The sequence below is a fragment of the Bos grunniens genome, chromosome 1 (genome assembly GCF_055505025.1).
Source record: "Bos grunniens cultivar Pamir isolate PY7600 chromosome 1, Bosgru_T2T1.0, whole genome shotgun sequence".
Lineage (NCBI taxonomy): Eukaryota > Metazoa > Chordata > Mammalia > Artiodactyla > Bovidae > Bos > Bos grunniens.
Window position 1 is genome coordinate 11673081 of NC_141165.1, and position 22885 is coordinate 11695965.

The following is a 22885-nucleotide window of genomic DNA, read 5'->3' on the forward strand; positions in this document are numbered from 1 at the left end:
GTGTCCTCACATGTTATCCTCCCTGTGCTTCTCTGGTCTCATCTTCTCATAAGGACGGCAGTCCTACAGGATTAGGACCCGCCTTAGTGACCACATTTTAACCTCATCACCTCTGTAAAGACCCTGGCTCTAGGCCGTGCTGGGGTGAGGGCCAGGTGGTGCTGGGGCTTGCATTGGGACCATGTGCGACGGCCGGTCACCCACACTCACCCACAGTCACCCGGGAGCTGTAGCTGCACAGGACGGGCCTGCCCCCAGCCTGCAGGGTCTCTGGGCTCCCCAGCCCCTTCTCCCTCTTCCAGTTCCCGTGAGCAGCGGCTAGAGGGGTGGGCTTCCAACTGCCCAGACAGCTGGGGGCCTGAAAGACCTGGGTATCTCCTCTCCTGGCCCCGTGGTGACTGTGAGAGGGGTGAAGTGGCCTTGGACCTGATCACCCCAAAGGCCATGTGGGGTACCCAATGCCAGGAGAAACACAGATGGTGTGGGCTGCTCTTGGGAGCGGGGGTCCATGTGCTGCCAGGGTGACCATGTGATGGGTGGGCCTTTGCAGAAGGGAAACAGCACCACCCCCAGTTCAAAAATCATGAAGGACTTCAAGATGGCATTGACCTGAGGTGGCCCTCTCGGCTCAGGGCCCTGTGCTGCTGACCTGGGGGTACGTGGCCCCTTGTGGGGATCCTCTGGCCTCAGTGGGATGGGGAGCTGGGCCTCACCTGCCTGCCCCTCCCCAGTGCCATGGGCCTGCACTCCCCGCCCCTCCCTGCCAATACCCACCCTCCTGCCAGCCAGCTGTGCTGACCTCTGCTGAGAGCCAGGCCCAGGGCCTCACACACAGTCCCTCTTTTCCCTCTGTGGCCCTGAGGCTCAGTTGTTCATGAAGAAATAGCTGCCAGGAGGGTCATCCAGAGGGTCACCAGGGGGCCCTGGGCCCAACTGGGCCTGGAGCCTGGGGTGACCTGAGGCTGTAACCTGCTGAGGACTTTCCCCCAGGAGTCCAGTACTTCTTTCAGGGGAGCCCACACTCACCTGGGCAGAGGTCTCGGTCCTCCCCTCCACCCTCTCCTTTACTGGCCACCACAGGGTCCTGGCTCTGCCCCTCCCCCATCTGCCCAGTTAATAAGAAGCCTGGCGCAGGGAGGGCCCTGATTGGGGAATAAAGGCCCCGCCAGCCTCCTTCCCACCTCTGCTGGTGCAAGGAGCGTCTGGGTCAGGGTTTGGACCATGTCCCGGCTGGTGGAATGTGTCCCCAACTTCTCAGAGGGGAACAATCAGGAGGTGAGGGCCTGGGGGTGGCCAGGGCAGTGCAGGGGGCTTGGGGCCAGGAGGGCAAGGCTTGGGCTGGAGCCTGGGGACTGTCTTTTCTGGAAAGGGTGAGGAAGGAGCAGCGGGTGGGCAACCAGTCAGGGGTCCTGGTCCAGGTCTGGGCAGGTCGTTTGGCCTCTCGGGTGATGGTGGAGCACCGGAAGGCTGACCCACACAGCTGTTTGAGGGTCCTTGTGTGGGGCACAGTCTCCCCTCCCCCACCTGTCCTTATCCCCAGGTTATCTGCAGGAAACAAGTCACAGAGCACTGGGCAGGCCTTCCTACTGCCTCAGGAGCTTCTGGGCTGCCTAGAGGCCGGGGCCCCGACCCTCTGTGACCTTGGCCTGTAGTCACCTTCTAGGGGCCCTGGCAGCCCCCCACCCAGTTCTGCTCCCTGCCTCAGTTTCTCCCCATGGGGCTGCCTGTCGCTGTTCCCAGATGCCGAGAGCCAGCTCTTGGCCCTGTGTCTGGGTGGGGGCAGGACAGACTGGGCCCCAGCAGCTCCTGTGCCCTCCTCCTCTCGGGGAGACGGAGGCGCAGGCCCGGCTTCACACCCAGGTGATTGATGCCATCGCTCGAGCAGTGGCCCAGACCCCGGGCTGCACGCTGCTGGACGTGGACGCCGGCCCCTCCACCAACCGCACTGTCTACACCTTCGTGGGGCGCCCTGAGGACGTGGTGGAGGGGGCCCTGAATGCCGCCCGCACTGCCCACCGGCTCATCGACATGAGCCGGCACAGAGGTGAGGGCGGGGGAGGGCGGCCTGCCTTGCGCTCAGGACTTGCAGAGGGCAAGGGGCCAACAGGCTCGCTGGATGCTCCTTTGACCCCGTTTACATTTCAGGGGCCCAAGAGTGGCCGGCAGCAAGGTGCTCACACTCTGCACGGGCCCTGGGTATGGGGGACAGAGCCCTATCTGTCAACAGCCCACAAACCAAACACATTCTTTGGGCGGCAGTGTCAAAGGTCAATGGACACATGGGGAACTGGTCAAAGGGCAAGGTCTCTGGCCTCTCACAGAGTGGGAGGGAATTCATGAGTGATTCCAACTGGTGAAGGGCAACCGAGGCTTATCTCAGAGAAGCTGCCTGGGGGAGGGGATGATGTGGGACTACCATCTGGGGGACTGCCTGGGGGGAGGGGACGTGGGGTTGTCATCTGGGGAGCTGCCTGGGGGGAGGGGACTTAGGGCTGCCATCTGGGGGGCTGCTTGGGGGGAGGGGACGTGGGGCTGCCATCTGGGGGGCCGCCTGGGGGAGGGGACGTGGGGCTGCCATCTGGGGGGCCGCCTGGGGGAGGGGGCGTGGGGCTGCCGTCTGGGGGGCCGCCTGGGGGAGGGGGCGTGGGGCTGCCATCTGGGGAGCCGCCTGGGGGGAGGGGGCGTGGGGCTGCCATCTGGGGAGCCGCCTGGGGGGAGGGGGCGTGGGGCTGCCATCTGGGGAGCCGCCTGGGGGGAGGGGGCGTGGGGCTGCCGTCTGGCCGTGGGCTGCTGGCCTGCAGTGGGACTCGGCTTCTGAGGACACCCTGTAGGGCAGCAGGGTGGAGGAGTCCACTCCCTGAGAGCGCAGATGGTAGCTAGGGAGGGGGAGGGGTTAGCCACCGACAGGCCACAGTGCTCAGTCTGCCTCTCTGGGGCCCTGTGGTCAGTCTGAATGTGCGCAGAAGGAGCCGGAGGGCGGTGTTCTGCACCTAGGCCCCCCTTCCTCAGCCCCATCTCTGTGTAGGGGAGCACCCCCGGATGGGTGCCCTGGACGTGTGCCCCTTCATCCCAGTGAGGGGCGTCACCATGGACGAGTGTGTGCTGTGTGCCCAGGCCTTTGGCCAGCGGCTGGCAGAGGAGCTGGGTGTGCCAGGTGAGAGCCCAGGGCGGGCGGCCCCTCCTCACCTCAGCTCAACAGCAGCAGCACCAGGCACCCTGTGAGGGTCTCTGCTCTTACATCCTTAAAAATGCAGATTTTAAGGGAAAAAACCCTACCATGCCGGTTTTTGACAGGTAGGAGTATGTCCCCCTTCTCCTGTGATGAGAACCTGTGGGGACAGGGTCCCAGCCGTCAGGGAGCTGGCAGACCCTCAGCCTTGCTTGGCAGTGGGCTTGAGTAGTGGCTCTGTGAAGGGCTTGAGCAAGATGGACAGACAGAAAGCCCTTAACAGTCTCTTTGGGGAATTAAATCAAGGCAAGCCCAGCACACACAACAGGTGGACACCTGAGAGGCCAGCTGCAGGTCCGGGCCCTGCCTGTGGGCCGATGGGCCGACTTGGGTATGGATGGGTCTCCTGTCTCGTGCGGGTGTCGGGAGCTGGCGGTGAGCTTTGTTTTCTCTCCTCCACATTCCATGTTTTGTTCAGTGAAAATGCACTTTGGAGAGAAACATGAATATCCTTCCAGACCCGAGTGCCTGCTCCCAACTCTTGTGGGTGGACAATGGCTTTTTCTGGGGCATCAGAGCCTGGGCAGTGGGGGTGGGGCCTGCCCTGCCCCTGGGTGGGCAGAGGAGGGTTCCTGCCCATACAGAGTGCCCATCAGGGACCACCCACACCCACTCGACGGGGCACAGAGATGGGGGCTGCCAGCAAGACGGAGCTGCAGGAACGGGGTCCTGCAATGCTCGCCGCCGGGGGCCTGACTTGCCAGGTCCCTTTGCAGTGTACCTCTATGGTGAGGCGGCACGGATGACCAGCCGCCAGTCCCTGCCAGCCATCCGGGCCGGGGAGTACGAGGCCCTCCCTGAGAAGGTGCCGTGCCCCTCATCAGGGGGCGGTCTGGGCTGGGCCCTCCTCCCCCCTTCCCTCACCCGCCCGTCTCCCCACAGCTCAAGCAGGCCGAGTGGGCACCCGACTTCGGGCCCAGCTCCTTCATTCCCAGCTGGGGGGCCACCGCCACAGGGGCACGGAAGTTCCTCCTGGCATTCAACATCAACCTGCTCAGCACCAAGGAGCAGGCGCACCGCATCGCCCTCAATCTCCGTGAGCAGGGTCGTGGGAAGGACCAGGTAGGCGGCACCTGCAGTCCCATGAGGCCTGGCCCGTCCCTGTTGCATCTCGAGGGCTCCCAGAGAGGGTCAAGGCTGGGCACCATGTGTGGACCCGCTGGCCACAGGTCCTGCCCACTTCGGTGTCCATGCCGTGTGGGACTGGCAGGGTGAGGGTTCCAGGGTTTGAGGTTCGGGAGCAGGTCTTTCGGAGAAGGCAATGGCACCCCACTCCAGTACTCTTGCCTGGAAAATCCCATGGACAGAGGAGCCTGGTAGGCTGCAGTCCATGGGGTCGATAAGAGTCGGACACAACTGAGTGACTTCACTTTCACTTTTCACTTTCATGCATTGGAGAAGGAAATGGCAACCCACTCCAGTGTTCTTGCCTGGAGAATCTCAGGGATGGGGGAGCCTGATGGGCTGCGGTCTATGGGGTCGCACAGAGTCGGACACAACTGAAGCGACTTAGCAGCAGCAGCAGCAGGTCTTTAAGGACATTTTCCATGGAAGCAGCAGGTCTACAGCTGTGGCCAACATACTGCAGCATTTCCATGCTGATAGGAAAACAGGCATTCCTGAGCCCCAGGTATCCCCAGGTACCCCAGGTGCCCTGATCCACTAAGTCTGTTACAGGAACTCCCACCTAATTTGAGCACCACTTCTGCAGAAACTTTGCGTTGGACACAGGTAGACAAAGACACACCTGTGAAGGAGGCCCTGCTCCTCACCTGTCAGCCTCCGCCCCCAGAGACCTGGGCCTGGCTTCTTTCCCGAACACTCAGCCATCGGCAAGCACAGCACAAAAGCATGGCAACTCCCCAGTCCTTCTCTGTGCTCTGCTGAGGTCAGAAGTCAGAGGTCCCCCCCGAGGGGGAGTGAGTGCCCCAAGGAGCAAGGGCTGCGAGCTGGCCTCTGGGGCAGGGGTGGGATGGGAGGAAGGAGCCAGGCCCAGGACAAGGACGTGGGTGGAATGCTGGCCAGGCAGTAGGGCCTGGTCTGAGCCTGGACCCTGTGTGGGGTGAGCCGCTGTTGGGGGCTCTGCTTCTGGTGGTGGGCAGGCCCCTCCCATGCTCAGATGAGAGGCCGGGAGAGCAAGGCGAGGAGGAGACCAGCCACACGGCACGGTTTTCAGGCCACGGCCTGCCTTGTCCCTGTGTCTGGGGCAGAAGGGAGACCCTGGGCCAGCTGAGGGGATGCAGGGGGAGGGGACTGTCAGTGCGGGGTGCCAGGAGAGGCAGGGCCGGGCTGGGTAAGCCTTGTCCTCCGCAGCCAGGACGCCTGAGCAAGGTGCAGGGCATCGGCTGGTACCTGGATGAGAAGAACCTGGCTCAGGTGTCCATGAACCTCCTGGACTTTGAAGTCACAGGGCTGCACACCGTCTATGAGGAGACCTGCAGAGAAGCCCAGGTGAGCGGGGCAGGTCCTCCCCATATTCCCAAACCCAGCTGCCTGGGCACTGATGCCTCGATCTCCGACCTCTGCTCTCCGCCCTCTGCAGGAGCTGAGCCTCCCAGTGGTGGGCTCACAGCTGGTGGGCCTGGTGCCTCTGAAAGCCCTGCTGGATGCGGCCACCTTCTACTGCGAGCAGGAGAATCTGTTCCTCCTGGAGGAGGAGCAGCGGCTCAGGCTGGTGGGCAGGGCCCGTGCGGGTGGGGCTGGAGCTGGGGGGCTGGGGGTCCTGAGAGCAGGGCGGCTGCTCCAGGTACCTGCTCCCCAGGCCTGGGTTCCTGTCCATGTGGCCTCCTACTTCTCCTTCTTTGTTTTATTGTCTGTGTCTGCAAGTCGAGATCACATTTTTCACTTGGTAGATACTGTTGGGGTTTTCTCTATGACCTAAAATATATTCAGTCTTGTGAAACTTCTGTGAGAGGGGGTGCCTGGGCTCAGTCGGGTGGAGGGACTTGCCCCTCCTCTGGTCCTGACCCGTCCAGATTTGGGGATGTGAGTCTAGCCTCCGTGGGCTATTCAGCACGTGGTTCCTGTGGTCCTGGGTCCCTCTAGCCAGCTCTGGCGGTAGCCAGCTTTTGCCATCCTGTTGCTCTGGCCTCAGGGTGGTTCTGTTTTGAAGGTATTTCTTAAAATGAGCACATGACTGGATTTCTCTGAGAGTTTTTGTCTTTTGGTTGTTGGGTTTATCCTTTTGTATTTACTAATCTAGCAGATATGCTTGGACTTGCTTTGGTCCTGTTTTTAGGCAGAGAGGATGTGGTTTCCTTCCGGTTACATGGAGGCAATATAATGTGTGTATGCAACTCTGTGTCCAGCTCTGTGACCCCATGGACGGTAGCCCGCCAGGCTCCTCTGTCCTTGGGGATTCTCCAGGCAAGAATGCTGGAGTGGGTTGCCATGCCCTCCTCCAGGGGATCTTCCCAACCCAGGGATTGAACCACATCTCCTGGGTCTTTTGCATTGCAGGTGGATTCTTTACTGCTGAGTCATCGGGAAAGCCCATAACTTAACGTATTCATCTCCATTTTTGATTTATTAAGTTAAACTCTATCTAAATATATCAATGTGATTTGTCAATTTTTATCAGTTCAGGTACCACAAAGATATTCGGTTCTAGGCCATTGCAAATAAATCAAATATCCCAATAAAGCCACTTACATGATTTTCTGGTTTCCTGGTATATATAAAAGTTATATTCATACTAGACTATAGTCTGTTAAGTGTGCAATATCATTGTGTCTAAAAAAACTGTGCACATACTTAAAAGTACTTTATTGCTAAAAAAAAAAAAAAGCTAACCATCTTCTGAGCTTTCAGAGAGTTGTGATTTTAATGCTGGTGGAGGGTTTGAAATACTGTGAGAATTACCAAAATGTGACACAGAGGCACACTGTGAGCAAATGTTGTTGGAAAAAGGGCGCCTATAGACTTGTTTGAAGCAGCGTTGCTACAAAATTTGTCCAAAACTCACTGTCTGTGAACCTTGAGGTCTGTGATCTGCAGGCTGCTTGCTGTGCACATGAGAAAGTAACTCTCGATGTTTACCCCCATCTTTTCTCCTTTCTCTGCTGCTGCTACTAAGTCGCCTCAGTCGTGTCTGACTCTGTGCGACCCCATAGACGGCAGCCCACCAGGCTCCCCCGTCCCTGGGATTCTCCAGGCAAGAACACTGGAGTGGGTTGCCATTTCCTTCTCCAATGCATGAAAGTGAAAAGTGAAAGTGAAGTCGCTCAGTCGTGTCCGACTCTTAGAGACCTCATGGACTACTGCCTACCAGGCTCCTCCGTCCATGGGATTTTCCAGGCGAGAGTACTGGAGTGGGGTGCCATTGCCTTCTCCATCTCCCTTCTCTAGTTCCTGGTTTTTTAGAGCTGTGTCATTTTTTTTTTTTTAGGGAGTTGGTTCTTTTAAATATTTTTTCAGCTTTTATTTTTATTTTTATTTTTTTTTAATTTTATTTTTTAAAAAAAAATCACATGCTCCCCATCCTGAACCCTCCTCCCTCCCAACCTCCCCATACCATCCCCCTGGGCCTTCCCAGCGCACCAGCCCCAAGCATCCAGCATCGTGCACTGAACCTGGACTGGCATCTCGTTTCATACATGACATTTCACATGTTTCAATGACATTCTCCCAAATCTTCCCACCCTCTCCCACAGAGTCCATAAGACTGTTCTATACATCAGTGTCTCTTTTGCTGTCTCGTACACAGGGTTATCGTTACCATCTTTCTAAATTCCATATACATGCGTTAGTATACTGTATTTATGTTTTTCCTTCTGGCTTACTTCACTCTGTATAATAGTCTCCAGTTTCATCCACCTCATTAGAACTGATTCAAATGTATTCTTTTTAATGGCTGAGTAATACTCCATTGTGTATATGTACCACAGCTTTCTTATCCATTCATCTGCTGATGGACATCTAGGTTGCTTCCATGTCCTGGCTATTATAAACAGTGCTGCGATGAACATTGGGGTACACGTGTCTCTTTCCCTTCTGGTTTCCTCAGTGTGTATGCCCAGCAGTGGGATTGCTGGATCATAAGGCAGTTCTATTTCCAGTTTTTTAAGGAATCTCCACACTGTTCTCCATTGTGGCTGTACTAATTTGCATTCCCACCAACAGTGTAAGAGGGTTCCCTTTTCTCCACACCCTCTCCAGCATTTATTATTTGTAGACTTTTGGATCGCAGCCATTCTGACTGGTGTGAGATGGTACCTCATAGTGGTTTTGATTTGCATTTCTCTGATAAAGAGTGATGTTGAACATCTTTTCAAGTGTTTGTTAGCCATCTGTATGTCTTCTTTGGAGAAATGTCTATTTAGATCTTTGGCCCATTTTTTGATTGGGTCATTTATTTTTCTGGAGTTGAGCTGTAGGAGTTGCTTGTATATTTTTGAGATTAGTTGTTTGTCGGTTGCTTCATTTGCTATTATTTTCTCCCATTCTGAAGGCTGTCTTTTCACCTTGCTAATAGTTTCCTTTGATGTGCAGAAGCTTTTAAGTTTAATTAGGTCCCATTTGTTTATTTTTGCTTTTATTTCCAATATTCTGGGAGGTGGGTCATAGAGGATCCTGCTGTGATGTATGTCAGAGAGTGTTTTGCCTATGTTCTCCTCTAGGAGTTTTATAGTTTCTGGTCTTATGTTGAGATCTTTAATCCATTTTGAGTTTATTTTTGTATATGGTGTTAGAAAGTGTTCTAGTTTCATTCTTTTACAAGTGGTTGACCAGATTTCCCAGCACCACTTGTTAAAGAGATTGTCTTTAATCCACTGTATATTCTTGCTTCCTTTGTCAAAGATAAGGTGTCCATATGTGCGTGGATTTATCTCTGGGCTTTCTATTTTGTTCCATTGATCTATATTTCTGTCTTTGTGCCAGTACCATACTGTCTTGATAACTGTGGCTTTGTAGTAGAGCCTGAAGTCAGGTAGGTTGATTCCTCCAGTTCCATTTTTCTTTCTCAAGATCGCTTTGGCTATTCGAGGTTTTTTGTATTTCCATACAAATTGTGAAATTATTTGTTCTAGCTCTGTGAAGAATACTGTTGGTAACTTGATAGGGATTGCATTGAATCTATAAATTGCTTTGGGTAGTATACTCATTTTCACTATATTGATTCTTCCAATCCATGAACATGGTATATTTCTCCATCTATTAGTGTCCTCTTTGATTTCTTTCACCAGTGTTTTATAGTTTTCTATATATAGGTCTTTAGTTTCTTTAGGTAGATATATTCCTAAGTATTTTATTCTCTTCGTTGCAATGGTGAATGGAATTGTTTCCTTAATTTCTCTTTCTGTTTTCTCATTATTAGTGTATAGGAATGCAAGGGATTTCTGTGTGTTGATTTTATATCCTGCAACTTTACTATAATCATTGATTAGTTCTAGTAATTTTCTGGTGGAGTCTTTAGGGTTTTCTATGTAGAGGATCATGTCATCTGCAAATAGTGAGAGTTTTACTTCTTCTTTTCCAATTTGGATTCCTTTTATTTCTTTTTCTGCTCTGATTGCTGTAGCCAAGACTTCCAAAACTATGTTGAATAGTAATGGTGAAAGTGGGCACCCTTGTTTTGTTCCTGACTTTAGAGGAAATGCTTTCAATTTTTCACCATTGAGGATAATGTTTGCTGTGGGTTTGTCATATATAGCTTTTATTATGTTGAGGTATGTTCCTTCTATTCCTGCTTTCTGGAGAGTTTTTATCATAAATGAGTGTTGAATTTTGTCAAAGGCTTTCTCTGCATCTATTGAGATAATCATATGGTTTTTGTTTTTCAATTTGTTAATGTGGTGTATTACATTGATTGATTTGCGGATATTGAAGAATCCTTGCATCCCTGGGATAAAGCCCACTTGGTCACGGTGTATGATCTTTTTAATGTGTTGTTGGATTCTGATTGCTAGAATTTTGTTTAGGATTTTTGCATCTATGTTCATCAGTGATATTGGCCTATAGTTTTCTTTTTTTGTGGCATCTTTGTCAGGTTTTGGTATTAGGGTGATGGTGGCCTCATAGAATGAGTTTGGAAGTTTACCTTCCTCTGCAATTTTCTGGAAGAGTTTGAGCAGGATAGGTGTTAGCTCTTCTCTAAATTTTTGGTAGAATTCAGCTGTGAAGCCGTCTGGACCTGGGCTTTTGTTTGCTGGAAGATTTTTGATTACAGTTTCAATTTCCATGCTTGTGATGGGTCTGTTAAGGTTTTCTATTTCTTCCTGGTCGAGTTTTGGAAAGTTGTACTTTTCTAAGAATTTGTCCATTTCTTCCTCGTTGTCCATTTTATTGGCATATAATTGTTGATAATAGTCTCTTATGATCCTTTGTATTTCTATGTTGTCTGTTGTGATCTCTCCACTGTCATTTCTAATTTTATTGATTTGATTTTTCTCCCTTTGTTTCTTGATGAGTCTGGCTAATGGTTTGTCAATTTTATTTATCCTTTCAAAGAACCAGCTTTTGGCTTTGTTGATTTTTGCTATGGTCTCTTTTGTTTCTTTTGCATTTATTTCTGCTCTAATTTTTAAGATTTCTTTCCTTCTACTAGCCCTGGGGTTCTTCATTTCTTCCTTTTCTAGTTGTTTGAGGTGTAGGGTTAGGTTATTTATTTGACTTTTTTCTTGTTTCTTGAGGTGTGCCTGTATTGCTATGAACTTTCCCCTTAGGACTGCTTTTACTGTGTCCCACAGGTTTTGGGTTGTTGTGTTTTCATTTTCATTCGTTTCTATGCAAATTTTGATTTCTTTTTTGATTTCTTCTGTGATTTGTTTGTTATTCAGCAGCGTGTTGTTCAGCCTCCATATGTTGGAATTTTTAATAGTTTTTCTCCTGTAATTGAGATCTAATCTTACTGCATTGTGGTCAGAAAAGATGCTTGGAATGATTTCTATTTTTTTGAATTTACCAAGGCTAGCTTTATGGCCCAGGATGTGATCTATCCTGGAGAAGGTTCCATGTGCGCTTGAGAAAAAGGTGAAATTCATTGTTTTGGGATGAAATGTCCTATAGATATCAATTAGGTCTAACTGGTCTATTGTATCGTTTAAAGTTTGTGTTTCCTTATTAATTTTCTGTTTAGTTGATCTATCCATAGGTGTGAGTGGGGTATTAAAGTCTCCCACTATTATTGTGTTATTGTTAATTTCTCCTTTCATACTTGTTAGCATTTGTCTTACATACTGCGGTGCTCCCGTGTTGGGTGCATATATATTTATAATTGTTATATCTTCTTCTTGGATTGATCCTTTGATCATTATGTAGTGACCTTCTTTGTCTCTTTTCACAGCCTTTGTTTTAAAGTCTATTTTATCTGATATGAGTATTGCTACTCCTGCTTTCTTTTGGTCCCTATTTGCATGGAAAATCTTTTTCCAGCCCTTCACTTTCAGTCTGTATGTGTCCCCTGTTTTGAGGTGGGTCTCCTGTAGACAACATATGTAGGGGTCTTGTTTTTGTATCCATTCAGCCAGTCTTTGTCTTTTGGTTGGGGCATTCAACCCATTTACGTTTAAGGTAATTACTGATAAGTATGATCCCGTTGCCATTTACTTTATTGTTTGGGGTTCGAATTTATACACCATTTTTGTGTTTCCTCTCTAGAGAATATCCTTTAGTATTTGTTGTAGAGCTGGTTTGGTGGTGCAGAATTCTCTCAGCTTTTGCTTATCTGAGAAGCTTTTGATTTCTCCTTCATACTTGAATGAAATCCTTGCTGGGTACAATAATCTGGGCTGTAGGTTATTTTCTTTCATCATTTTAAGTATGTCTTGCCATTCCCTCCTGGCTTGAAGAGTTTCTATTGAAAGATCAGCTGTTATCCTTATGGGAATTCCCTTGTGTGTTATTTGTTGTTTTTCCCTTGCTGCTTTTAATATTTGTTCTTTGTGTTTGATCTTTGTTAATTTGAGTAATATGTGTCTTGGGGTGTTTCGCCTTGGGTTTATCCTGTTTGGGATTCTCTGGGTTTCTTGGACTTGGGTGATTATTTCCTTCCCCAGTTTAGGGAAGTTTTCAACTATTATCTCCTCAAGTATTTTCTCATGGTCTTTCTTTTTGTCTTCTTCTTCTGGAACCCCTATGATTCGAATGTTGTAGCGTTTAATATTGTCCTGGAGGTCTCTGAGATTGTCCTCATTTCTTTTAATTCGTTTTTCTTTTATTCTCTCTGATTCATTTATTTCTACCATTCTATCTTCTAATTCACTAATCCTATCTTCTGCCTCTGTTATTCTACTATTTGTTGCCTCCAGAGTGTTTTTAATTTCATTTATTGCATTATTCATTGTATATTGACTCTTTTTTATTTCTTCTAGGTCCTTGTTAAACCTTTCTTGCATCTTCTCAATCCTTGTCTCCAAGCTATTTATCTGTGATTCCATTTTAATTTCTAGATTTTGGATCAATTTCACTATCATTATTCGGAATTCTTTATCAGGTAGATTCCCTATCTCTTCCTCTTTTGTTTGGTTTGGTGGGCATTTATCCTGTTCCTTTATCTGCTGGCTATTCCTCTGTCTCTTCATCTTGTTTAAATTGCTGAGTATGGGGTGTCCTTTCTGTATTCTGGCAGTTTGTGGAGTTCTCTTTATTGTGGCTATTCCTCACTGTGTGTGGGTTTGTACAGGTGGCTTGTCAAGGTTTCCTGGTTAGGGAAGCTTGTGTCAGTGTTCTGATGGGTGGAACTGTATTTCTTCTCTTTGTTCAGTCGCGCTGTGGGGAGGGAGGGAGGGATGCTGCAAGCAAATAACACTGGTGTGCGCTCGCAGTGCCTCAGCCACACTGGGTCTGCCCCCGCTCACTGCGCGTGTAGCCTCCCTGCCCACACTGCTCGGGCTCTAGGTTGTTCCGCCGGGAACAATCCAAGGCTGGCCCTGGGTTGCATGTACCTCCCAGGTCCAAGCCGCTCAGGTTCAGGCACTCGGATAGTCCTCAGAGGCGCAGACTCAGTTGGGCCTGAGTATTGTGCTCTTCCCAGGTCCGAGCAGCTCAAGTGATGAGGTGTTTGGCGAGCGCCAATGCTGCGACTTATCGCCTCCCCGCCACTCGGTTATCTGGGCGCAAAACCGGCGCACCTTCTTAGGCAGATGTTAACCGTCCAGACCCCCAAGAAGTTTTAGTTAGCAAAGAAGCCTGCTTACAGTTTTATAGATAATGTCTCTCTGGGGCTGCGATTGCCCCCTTCCGGCTCTGGCTGCCTATCACCGGAGGGGGAAGGTCTGCAGCCGGCTATCTCTGTTCAATTCTTTGTTCCGTGCACGGGCCTGGCGGTCTTAGGTTGGGGCTGGCTTTTCGCGTAGTAGATATCCCACAGTCTGGTTTGTTAGCCCAAATTATTTCGCTCAGATAGTGCTCAGGGTATTCAGGCCAGATTCTTACTCTAAGCGATGCAGCCCGCGCTGCGCCTCCCTGCCCAGCCCCCGCTTGTTAATGGCGCCTGCAGGCGTCTGCGCTGCTTCTCCACTGGGGGAGTTACCGTAGGACATGGTAAAATACACATGACATAAAATTTCCCATCTTAGCCATATTTAAGCATGCTGGTCAGTGGTGTTAAGGACGTTTATAAAGTTGTGCGGCCATCACCACCATCCAGGATGGGGTTTCCAGTTTCTCTGAAAGGTACTGTCAGAAAGGTATCGCTCACACTGTCCCCGCCGGTCACCGGCAGTGCTCCATGTCACGGCACCGTCTTCCCGCCCTGGACTTGGGCTGTGCCCCCTTCAGTGTCTTTAGTTCCTTTCAGCATGTTTTGTAGGTCTCATTGCAGTCTTTCACCTCCTTGGTGAAGTTAATTAATCCCTGAGTGTTTCTTTTTTTTTTGGCTGCTACTGAAAATGGAATTGTTTTTGTAATTTGTTCTTCAGTGTTCATTGTCAGTGTTCAGAAATGCACTGATCTTTGTGGGTTGACTTTGCATCCTGCTACCTCGCTGAATTCATTTGTTAGTTCTCGGTGGTTAACTTTCCAAGTTTGCACAGTATACTCACTCCTTTAGCTCTTAATCGGTGTTAGAATGTCTCTTGACTCTTGGTGAAGAAAGACAAGAAAATCAGTGCACTGTGTGAGCTGTCATTGCTGGTCCAGACTTAAACTGCTTAGTCGTTATTTGTACATTGTCCGAAGTATACCACTTACCTTCTGTAACCACATCACATGAATTAAATATACATGGATATTTAAGCTTGGTTCTGTGCTTAAGTGAGTCACTGTGCATCTCCGTCCTTTCTCTGTTGCCTAGATTTCACAGTCAAGCAGGTTTTTGAAGAAAGGCTCAAGGGGGCTTTATTCTGTAGGTTCTGGTGTGTTTGGGAATGTCTGTGTGACTTTATTCTTTTAAAACAGTAGGACAATCAAAGAGCTTCCCTGGTGGCTCAGTGGTAAATAACCCACGTGACAATGCAGGAGACTTAGAGACACGGGTTGGATCTCTGGGTCAGGAAGATCCCCTGAAGAAGGGAATGGCCACCCGCTCCAATATCCTTGCTGGAAAATCCCACAGACAGAGGAGCCTCTTGGGTCCTGGAGGTCCACGGGGTTGCAAAGACACAACTTAGTAACTAAACAACAACAACGATAAAGGAGAACCAACACCTCCAGTCACTTGTTTTTCTCCTGAGGATGTTGCAGGCACATCTTTGCCCTTTGGAGTAAATGTTGCTGTGTGTATGGTGGTGGAGTCTAAGGCCGCCTGGTGACTTCCACACCCCTGCTGACCGGTTCTTTCTCCCTGGTGCTTGACAAACTGTCTTTATCCTTGAAATTCAGTAACTCTGCCATATATGTCTTGGTGTTGATTATTCTGCATCAGTTTTTCTTTAGAGCAGGGTTCTGTGTGATTTACAGATTCATTCTTGTTCAGTTTCAGGAATATTTTCTTTAATATTTTTGATTCAGTGTTTGGTTCTTTCACTTTGCAGACACAGTCACTCCATGGTAGCATTTTCTTCTTCCATATATCCTGTTTTTTTCTATACTTTCTCTCCATTTCCCCCCCTCTCCATTTGCTGTGGTTTTCTCAGGCCTCACTTCTTAATCACTTATGTACTTTATAGCTGGGTTTGTTCTCTTTCTGGCCATTACAAAGTTCTGTGTCACTTTATTTTGATGTAATTCTTGCTCACGGAAGAGGTCCGCACATAGTATCAGGAGTTGCTTTATTCCCTCCAGATTCACCTACTGTTATTTTGCATCATTTTCTGTATCTCTCTTTCTCTACAGTCATGCACAATCACACTTGTTTTTGGACCATTTCAGAGAGGACTGAAGACACTGTGCCCTTTATGCCTCGTTTATTCAGAGTGTATTTGTCTAGATCAAGGACATTCTGTTATATAACCACAGTGCAATGATCAAAATCAGGAAGTTCAGCACAGTACGATCTGCTCTAATCTGCAGACTGTAATCAAATCATGTCAGTGTCTCCCTCTCCTGGCTCCACCCCAGACCAGGAGTGGGTCCACGTGCCTTGTCTTTTATGGCCCTTAATCTGGACCAGGGCCCCAGTTCTCCCTGTCCTTCCTTGACCATGATGGGCTGTGAGCACTGCTTGCTGGGTGCTGGTCTGATCTTTCTCAGGGCTGGGCGTGCTTGTGTGTTTCTGGCAAGATCAGCACAGAAGTGATGGGGTGTCCCCCTCAGGGCGTTCGCTACCTGGGTCCCCTTGTGGAAGTGGTATCTCCAACCCAGGGTTATCACTGTGGTGTTCCTATTTTTCCTATTGTTGTTAATAAGCACTCCCTGGGGCAACAGTTGAAGACATGTAAATACTTTGTGCTTCTTGAAATCCAGCCTCAAGAATCTCCCTCCTCCATCCTGTTTCCACTTTCACCTCTCCCACATCTATTTATCGTTTATTAACATGTTTGATGCTCTCTATTGCTTCTTTAAACCATAGTATTTTATATTCTTTATCTGGAAGTTCTGAGATCTGCATTCTTTGAAGGTCTGGCTCTCCAAACTATCATGCCTGCTGACACGCGTAGTGATGCTTTTTCTGGTGCTTTGGGAGTTCGGGCTGCGCGCCTGGGTTTCTTCTGTGGTTTCTTGGTCATGCCTAGTTGCTCAGTCATGTCCGACTCTGTGCGACCCCCTGACTGTAGCCCGTCAGTCTTCTCTGACCGTGGGATTCTCCAGGCAAGAATATTGGAGTGGGTTGCCGTTTCCTGCTCCAGGGGATCTTTCTGAATTCTTGGTCACTGGTTTAAACTCGTGTTGCCTCAGGCAGGTGCTTGCGCCCTGTAGATGAGCCTCTTGTTTGGGCTTTGGAGCCACACAGAGGAGAATTCTGGGTGAGCCGTGGCCTCTCCCCCTCTCAGGTTACAATTCCCAGGAAAGATATTTTCTGGGGCTTCACCATCTGGGGGCTTCACCAAACGTAAGTCTCAGACTGGAAAGACTGAGACTTTCCTGTGAAGGGTGGCTCTCCCCAAATTCATCCTTGGAGATGTTGTCTTCCAGGGGTCTCCCGTCTGACCCCTGCTCCTGAGAGATGGCTCAGGCGTCTCCGGGTGAACCCAGCTCCAGGGCAGGGAGAGCTTCTGGGCACTTCTGGCCGTGGATGGTTTCCTTTACTTTCTTCCAGGCTTGTGTGTGCTAAAGTCCATTCTGACAGTTCTGTTCCTCTTTCTGAGGTTTTCTGCAGCATCCTCTGGGAGACCTCGGGCCATCCCTGGCTCTCAACTTGTCCCGTACTCGTCGCTTTCTGTTCCGCGTAGAATGTGTCCCCATGTGGCTCAGAGGGGCTGGGACTGTGTTGCCAGCATCAGCACCATGATGTGTCCTTAAAGCATCTTTAGGTGAAAGAAATTCCTCTCTGGTATGGGGAATTCCTTTCATCAAAAGGATATTTCCAACTTTGTTTTGAAGTTGGGTAAACTTCACTTTTTGTCACACATCAAGGGTCATAGCTGGGCTGCTCACGCAGCTCTGGGCCTTTGAGAGCCAGAGCCACTGACTCCCAGGAGCTGGAACCCCATCCAGGAGGCAGTTGTCTCGGCCCCTTTCCAGCACAGGCTCTCGAGTGGGGAGGACAGGTCACACTGGGCCCGGGTCTCCCTGGGGCAATGCAGTGGGTGGAGTCCAGGGCCCGGTAGGGCACCTGCCTCGAAGGGCTTCTGTCTGCAGGGCTGCTGGTGTGTGTGTGTGTGTGTGTGTGTGTGTGGCAGCTGTGTCCCTGCAAGCTCCACACCAGAGCCAGGGAGCACCCCCACAGGTGGCAGGGGTGGGACCTGGGCTCAAGGGGAACCCCAGTCACCAGGCCCTCTTCCAGGTGGTGAACCGGCTGGGCCTGGACTCCCTGTCCCCCTTCAACCCCAAGGAGCGGATCATCGAGTGAGCAGCCCCCAACCCCCACCCCTGTGCAGAGACCCCTTCGGTTGTCCAGAGCTCTGCTCCATCACTAAGTGTAGGGCTGGGGGCTTGTTGGGGGGCCCAGTGAGGCCCCAACAGGTCCCACTCGGTCCTCACACAGCTCCTGACTGGTCACAGCCGCTTTCGGGGTGGCTGCTCTGCAAACAGGGCCCATATCCCCTTCCCTGTGCTGTTGCGAGCCAGGGACCGCCCCCGCCCCTGCCCCTGCCAGTCCCACCTTTCTAGCCTAGAAGTAATGACCAAGGACCCTCCGACATAGACCCTAGCCCACCCCCACCCTGGCCCCCCTGACCGCCCCTGCCTCGCAGGTACCTGGTCCCCCAGGACGGGCCCGAGCAAAGCCTGGTGGACCAGCCCCTGCGCGCTTTCATCCGGGCCGTGGGTGCCCGCTCGGCAGCCCCGGGGGGCGGCTCTGTGGCCGCAGCCAGTGCAGCCATGGTGAGCGGGGCCCGGGGCGAGGAGGTGGGGTAGGAGGTGGGGTGGGCGGTGGGGGTGGGGGAGCCCGGCCCGGGGCTGGTCCCATGATCAGCGCGCTCTCCCCAGGGCGCCGCCCTGGCCTCCATGGCCGGCCTGATGACCTATGGGCGGCGCCAGTTCGAGCACCTGGACATGACCATGCGCCGCCTGATCCCGCCCTTCCGCGCCGCCGTGGCTGAGCTGACTGCGATGGTGGACGCCGACGCCCGGGCCTTTGAGGCCTACCTGGTGTGTGTGCAGGCGGGCCGTCTCCACTGGCCCTACGGAGGAGGACCTGAGGGACAGTGGGGTCAGTGGACAGTGATGGGGGGTCTCCAGAGGAGAGAAAGGTGGTCCAAGGTCATGGGGGTGAGGGGCAGACTGCCATTAGCACAGACGTCTGGAGACCAGGGGGCCTGGAGGGAGGGGACAGTGGTCTGGCTGCTCTTGGGTTGAGCCCAGCAGGTGTGACCCCAGGTCGGAGTCTCTGCAGGGCTGGGGGACGGGGGAGAGGAGGACACCTGCCCTGAGGGTCAGCCAGGCTCAGCGTCCCCCTGCCCAGCTCCCTGCGTCCTGCTGATGGGCCGACACCCAGACCCGCAGACGCTGGAGGAAGACCAGGTCCTCAGGGAAGAGCTCTGGTCCCAAAAGTGTGGGAACAGAAATCTTTACATGGTAACACAGTCAGTCACAGTGTCAGCGATCAGAGAAGACAGTTCAGCGACAGACGGAAAGGGCCCCAGGAGCTGGGAGGCTAGATCCAGACCTCCCTTGTTCGGGAGGGCCTGGAGGAGGGGAGTCCGTCAGACCTGGGTGGAGGTCAGAGGACTCACAGGAAGGTCGAGGTGTGAGTTCAAGGTCAAGAAGCCCCAGGTGTGTGTGAGAGCAGAGCCAGCAGGGGACACAGGAGAGGAGGGAAGGGGGGTGCTTGGACCCCGCCGGGGAGGAGGGCCTGCTGGGGAAGGTGTGAGCTCCAGGCCGACACCAGTGCTCGGAGCCACCTTGGGGCAAGACCTGGTATGGGGGTGGATGGTGCTCTGGGCACGCTTGGGGTGGAGGCCATGGGTCAGCCCTGCTGTGGGGTTTGGGCCGAGTCTAGTCTGCACCTGGGCCCCTGGGTGGACAGCTGGCCTCTGTCACTGGGCCTCAGTGGATGGCTGTGTGAGTGACTCGGGGGAGGCTTTCGCCCCATGGTGAGTGTGTTTCCTGCATGAAGGATGTCGCCTGGTGGCCCCTGCAGAGCTTGCGTGGGTGGGGTGCCTGGAGTGGTCCTCCCGAGGTCCCCTGACAACGTGGCCATCCGACCTGGAGGTCGCGTGAGCCTCTTGGTGCGTCTCACATGGGCGGGGCAGTGGGAGGAGCAGTTTCATACTTCCTGGAAGGAGGCCTGCGTTGTATGTCGCCCTCGGGGGTCGGGGGACACGGCCTGAGCCTTTATGCTGGTCTCTGGGGTCGCACAGTTGCCTCCCCTGGAGTGGGTGGGGAAGACTGGTGCTGGAGCCCTCACTCCCCTCTGGCCCCCTCTCCAGTCCCTCACAGGTGGCCCTCCATCTGTAATCCACAGATGCAAACTTGGAGGTGGTGGGCACTGTGTTAGGCCCCCGCCCTCCCCAAGCTCCCAGTCCCCTTGTCACAGTCCCTCACCCCGCTGTGTTTCTGTGCTTGCTCTGGCAGAAAGCGACAAAGCTGCCCAAGAACACACCTGAGGACAAGGACAGGTGAGTGCAGCGAAATCCCTGGTACTGGTCAGCCCCCCCGGGTGTGCTGTGGCTGAACAACAATTTCCCTGTGGTCCCCAGCCTGGTTCCGTGGGCTCCTCGAGGAGCCATTGGATAGGGACTGGGAGTGTCTGGGCGCCCCGGGATCTGACCGCCAATGCCCTTGCTTACAGACGTGCGGCCGCCCTGCAGGAGGGGCTGAGGCAGGCGGTGGCTGTGCCCTTGGCGCTGGCAGAAACGGTGGCCTCACTGTGGCCGGCACTGCGAGAGCTGGCCCTGTGTGTGAACCTGGCCTGCAGGTCAGACCTGCAGGTACGTGGCAGGGCCCTGCTGCTGGTGCAGAGTGAAGGGTCAGTGGGCGTCACAGCTGCTCACTGAGCCAGCAGACGTGAGCGCTCGCAGGGTGTCTCGGTCCATCTCAGCCTGCAGGGCCGGCTCTGCTAAGATCTTGTTCAAGGTCACACAGCAGAGGCAGACACTCGAGTGTGCTCCAGAGTCCACCTCTGACTGTCCCCTCAGGCCCCAGCCGCCCTCCTCCCCTTCGGCCCCTCTCCCAGAAACCCCAGGTGCTCTCAGAAATGCATGCACGCCCTGTCTGTAGCCTCTGCACGGAGGCCTGGGACAAGGGCCATCACACCCATTGCTGTTTGTCTACAGCCCGATCCGAGGCCCCCAGCCATATGGTCTTTACAGAGAAACACCTGTTTTCAGTGTCTGGTCTTCAGGCCCTAAGGACTGCACCCTCCTTTCCTGGAGGTGGCTGCCTGTGAGTTGTTAAGAAGGTTCTAGAAGCCGCCTGAGCACAGAGGCCATGATTCCTGCATTCTGGGTCTTCCTGGCCCAGCATGTGCTGCCCATCTCTGTGGCCCCTCAGGGCCTGTAAGCGGCCAGCATGCTGTGCTCGTTGTTAAAGGCCCCTGTAGCCAGCTCCCGGCTTCCCAGGTGGCTCAGTGGTAAAGACTCTGCCTGCCAATAGAGGAGCCGCAGGTTCCATCCCTGGGTCCGGAAAAGCCCCTGGAGAAGGAAACGGCAGCCCCCTCCAGTATTCTTGCCTGGGATTATCCCATGGACAGAGGAGCCTGGTGGGCTACAGTCCATGGGGTCACAAAGGGTTGGACACTGAGTGACTGAGCATGCATCCAGCCTGGGCTAAGCACATCTCCAGCCTGGGCTATGCCTGAGGCATCACTGGGCCACGGGGTTGGAGTGCCGAAGTCAGCAGGGTGTGGACTGCTGGGTGGTCAGCTGAGGGTGGGCCTCTGAGCACTGGATGGCGCAGGGGCCCTGGGACCCTCCTTGGAGAGGGCCAGGCTTCTGTCCAGTGACTCCGGGCTCCCAAGGGCTGTGTGGATGCTTTCCTGCTCGAGTGACTGGTCAGATTGCCGTCTTCAGGGTTGAGGCGTGAGGCCCCCAGGCTATGTCCTGGGCTGAGGAGTGGGCAGGGGGAGGCCTGCTGCCTGCCCCATCACTGCCGGCTGGTTCTGCCTCGTGGCCATTGCAGGTGGCAGCCAAGGCCCTGGAGACAGGTGTGTTTGGCGCATATTTCAACGTGCTCATCAACCTGAAGGATGTCACTGATGACGTGTTTAAGGACCAGGTGAGTGGGGGCGCATGCCAGGCCCACCAAGGGGCCTGGAGGTTGCCTTGGTTCCCACATGTGGGGCCCAGGGGCGCCTGGCTAGCATGTCCTTGAGGGAGGGATGTGTCTGACGAGACAGTCCTCCAGCTGCTGCGGGTGTAAAGGCCTGTCTTGCAGAACGCAGGCCTCAGGGGACAGCTGGGGCCTTCTTTCAGGGTCTCTGTGGGGGCGGGTGGCCTGGGTGCCTGCTGGCACCCCCTCACTCCCTGCTGGGGGCTCTGGCCAGGGCCAGGTCCCCTGGCTGGGCTGGGCTGCAGCACCAGCAACACGTGGTCTCAGGGAGCAGTTGCTGGCCTGTGCAATTGTCCTGCTTCAGCGTTTGTGACAATTTCACTGTTACTGTTTTTGGAGGAGAATTCACAGAACGTGCAACTCACTATGTTAAATTATACAAGTCAGAGGCAGTTGGCACATCTATGGTTGTGAGACCATCACCTCTATCCAGTGCTGGAACGTTCTCGCCACTCCAGAGGAGGCCCCACAGTAACCCCCATTCCCAGGCCTGGCCACCAACCTGTATTTGTGATTTTGTGATGATTGTTAAAAAGCGATTTCCTGACTGGGAATGGGAGCAGTAGGGCCAGCCAGTCCCCACCTGCCTCTGTAGCTAAGCTGAGCTCATCATCAGGGAAGGCCCTGTCCATCCCAGGGCATTGAGATAATACACTAGCCACTCGAGCACTGCCCTTTGGGCTTGGAGGACACAGCCCCGCCTTCAGCAGTGGTGGATAAAGTAGGGAGACTGGGAGGGTGGGAACTGGGCCTTGCTGGCCCCAAATGTCAGGAAAGACAGAGGGACCCCCCCCATCCCCACGAGAGACCTGTGAGGATCTGGAGTTCCAGGTCAGAGGCTCGGGGCCACCCAGAGTGGATAGCCCAGGGAACCGGCAGGGAGGCTGGGCCCGTGGGTGGGTGGCAGGTGAGCAGTGATGACAGCGCTCCTGTGTCTTTAGGTCCACCGGCGCATCTCCAGCCTCCTGCAAGACGCCCAGACACAGGCAGCCCTGGTGCTGGACGGGCTGGAGGCCCGGCAGGAGTGATGGCTGAGCAGGGAATCGACGGGCTCCACTCCCCCTTGCAGCCCCTCCAGACACGTCCTGGGGGCCCAGATGTGGGGGATGTGAGGGGCAAAGATAGGGGGCTGTGAGGAGTGGGCATGGCTGGGGTTGGCAGTGCCAGTAAAGTGATGACACACTGGTGCCTGTGGGGTCCATGTGGGGTGCATGTGGGATACCAATGAGGGGCTTGGGGGAGGTCTGAGCTGAGTGGCAGGAATGGGACCTCGTGAGGTGCCAAACATGGGGAGACAAGTGGGAGGGAATGGGGGTGGAACATGAGGTGACCCAGGGTCACAGAGTACCCGGGGTCCTGGGGGCCTGAGCCCCCTTAGTAGGACCCTCAAATCTCATGGAGGGATGAGGGCCATGCTGCCTGATGGACAGGGAATGGCGGGGGATCCACCAAGGTGAGGGGTGGCCG

General features: G+C 53.1%; 1 protein-coding gene across 6 annotated transcripts; it reads left to right on the plus strand.

Annotated features, from left to right (window-relative positions):
* The first annotated feature begins 1185 nt into the window (after positions 1-1185).
* Positions 1186-22605, plus strand: FTCD (formimidoyltransferase cyclodeaminase). 6 transcript variants are annotated; one of them, XR_015134199.1, is made up of 14 exons: positions 1186-1275; positions 1861-2044; positions 3026-3154; positions 3946-4034; positions 4112-4291; positions 5543-5680; positions 5772-5903; positions 17493-17554; positions 17902-18031; positions 18123-18359; positions 19724-19767; positions 19941-20079; positions 21269-21364; positions 22360-22605. XR_015134199.1 is itself a non-coding variant. In XM_086320191.1 (14 exons), the coding sequence occupies exons 1-14, from the start codon at positions 1222-1224 to the stop codon at positions 22444-22446; spliced, it is 1626 nt and encodes a 541-aa protein (XP_086176317.1). In that variant the 5' UTR covers positions 1186-1221; the 3' UTR covers positions 22447-22605. The 6 variants fall into 6 exon arrangements, 3 of the variants coding, with proteins under 3 accessions (XP_086176317.1, XP_086176515.1, XP_086176596.1); XR_015134178.1 differs by having other exon boundaries at positions 18123-18298; XR_015134163.1 differs by having other exon boundaries at positions 18137-18359.
* Positions 22606-22885: the final 280 nt, after the last annotated feature.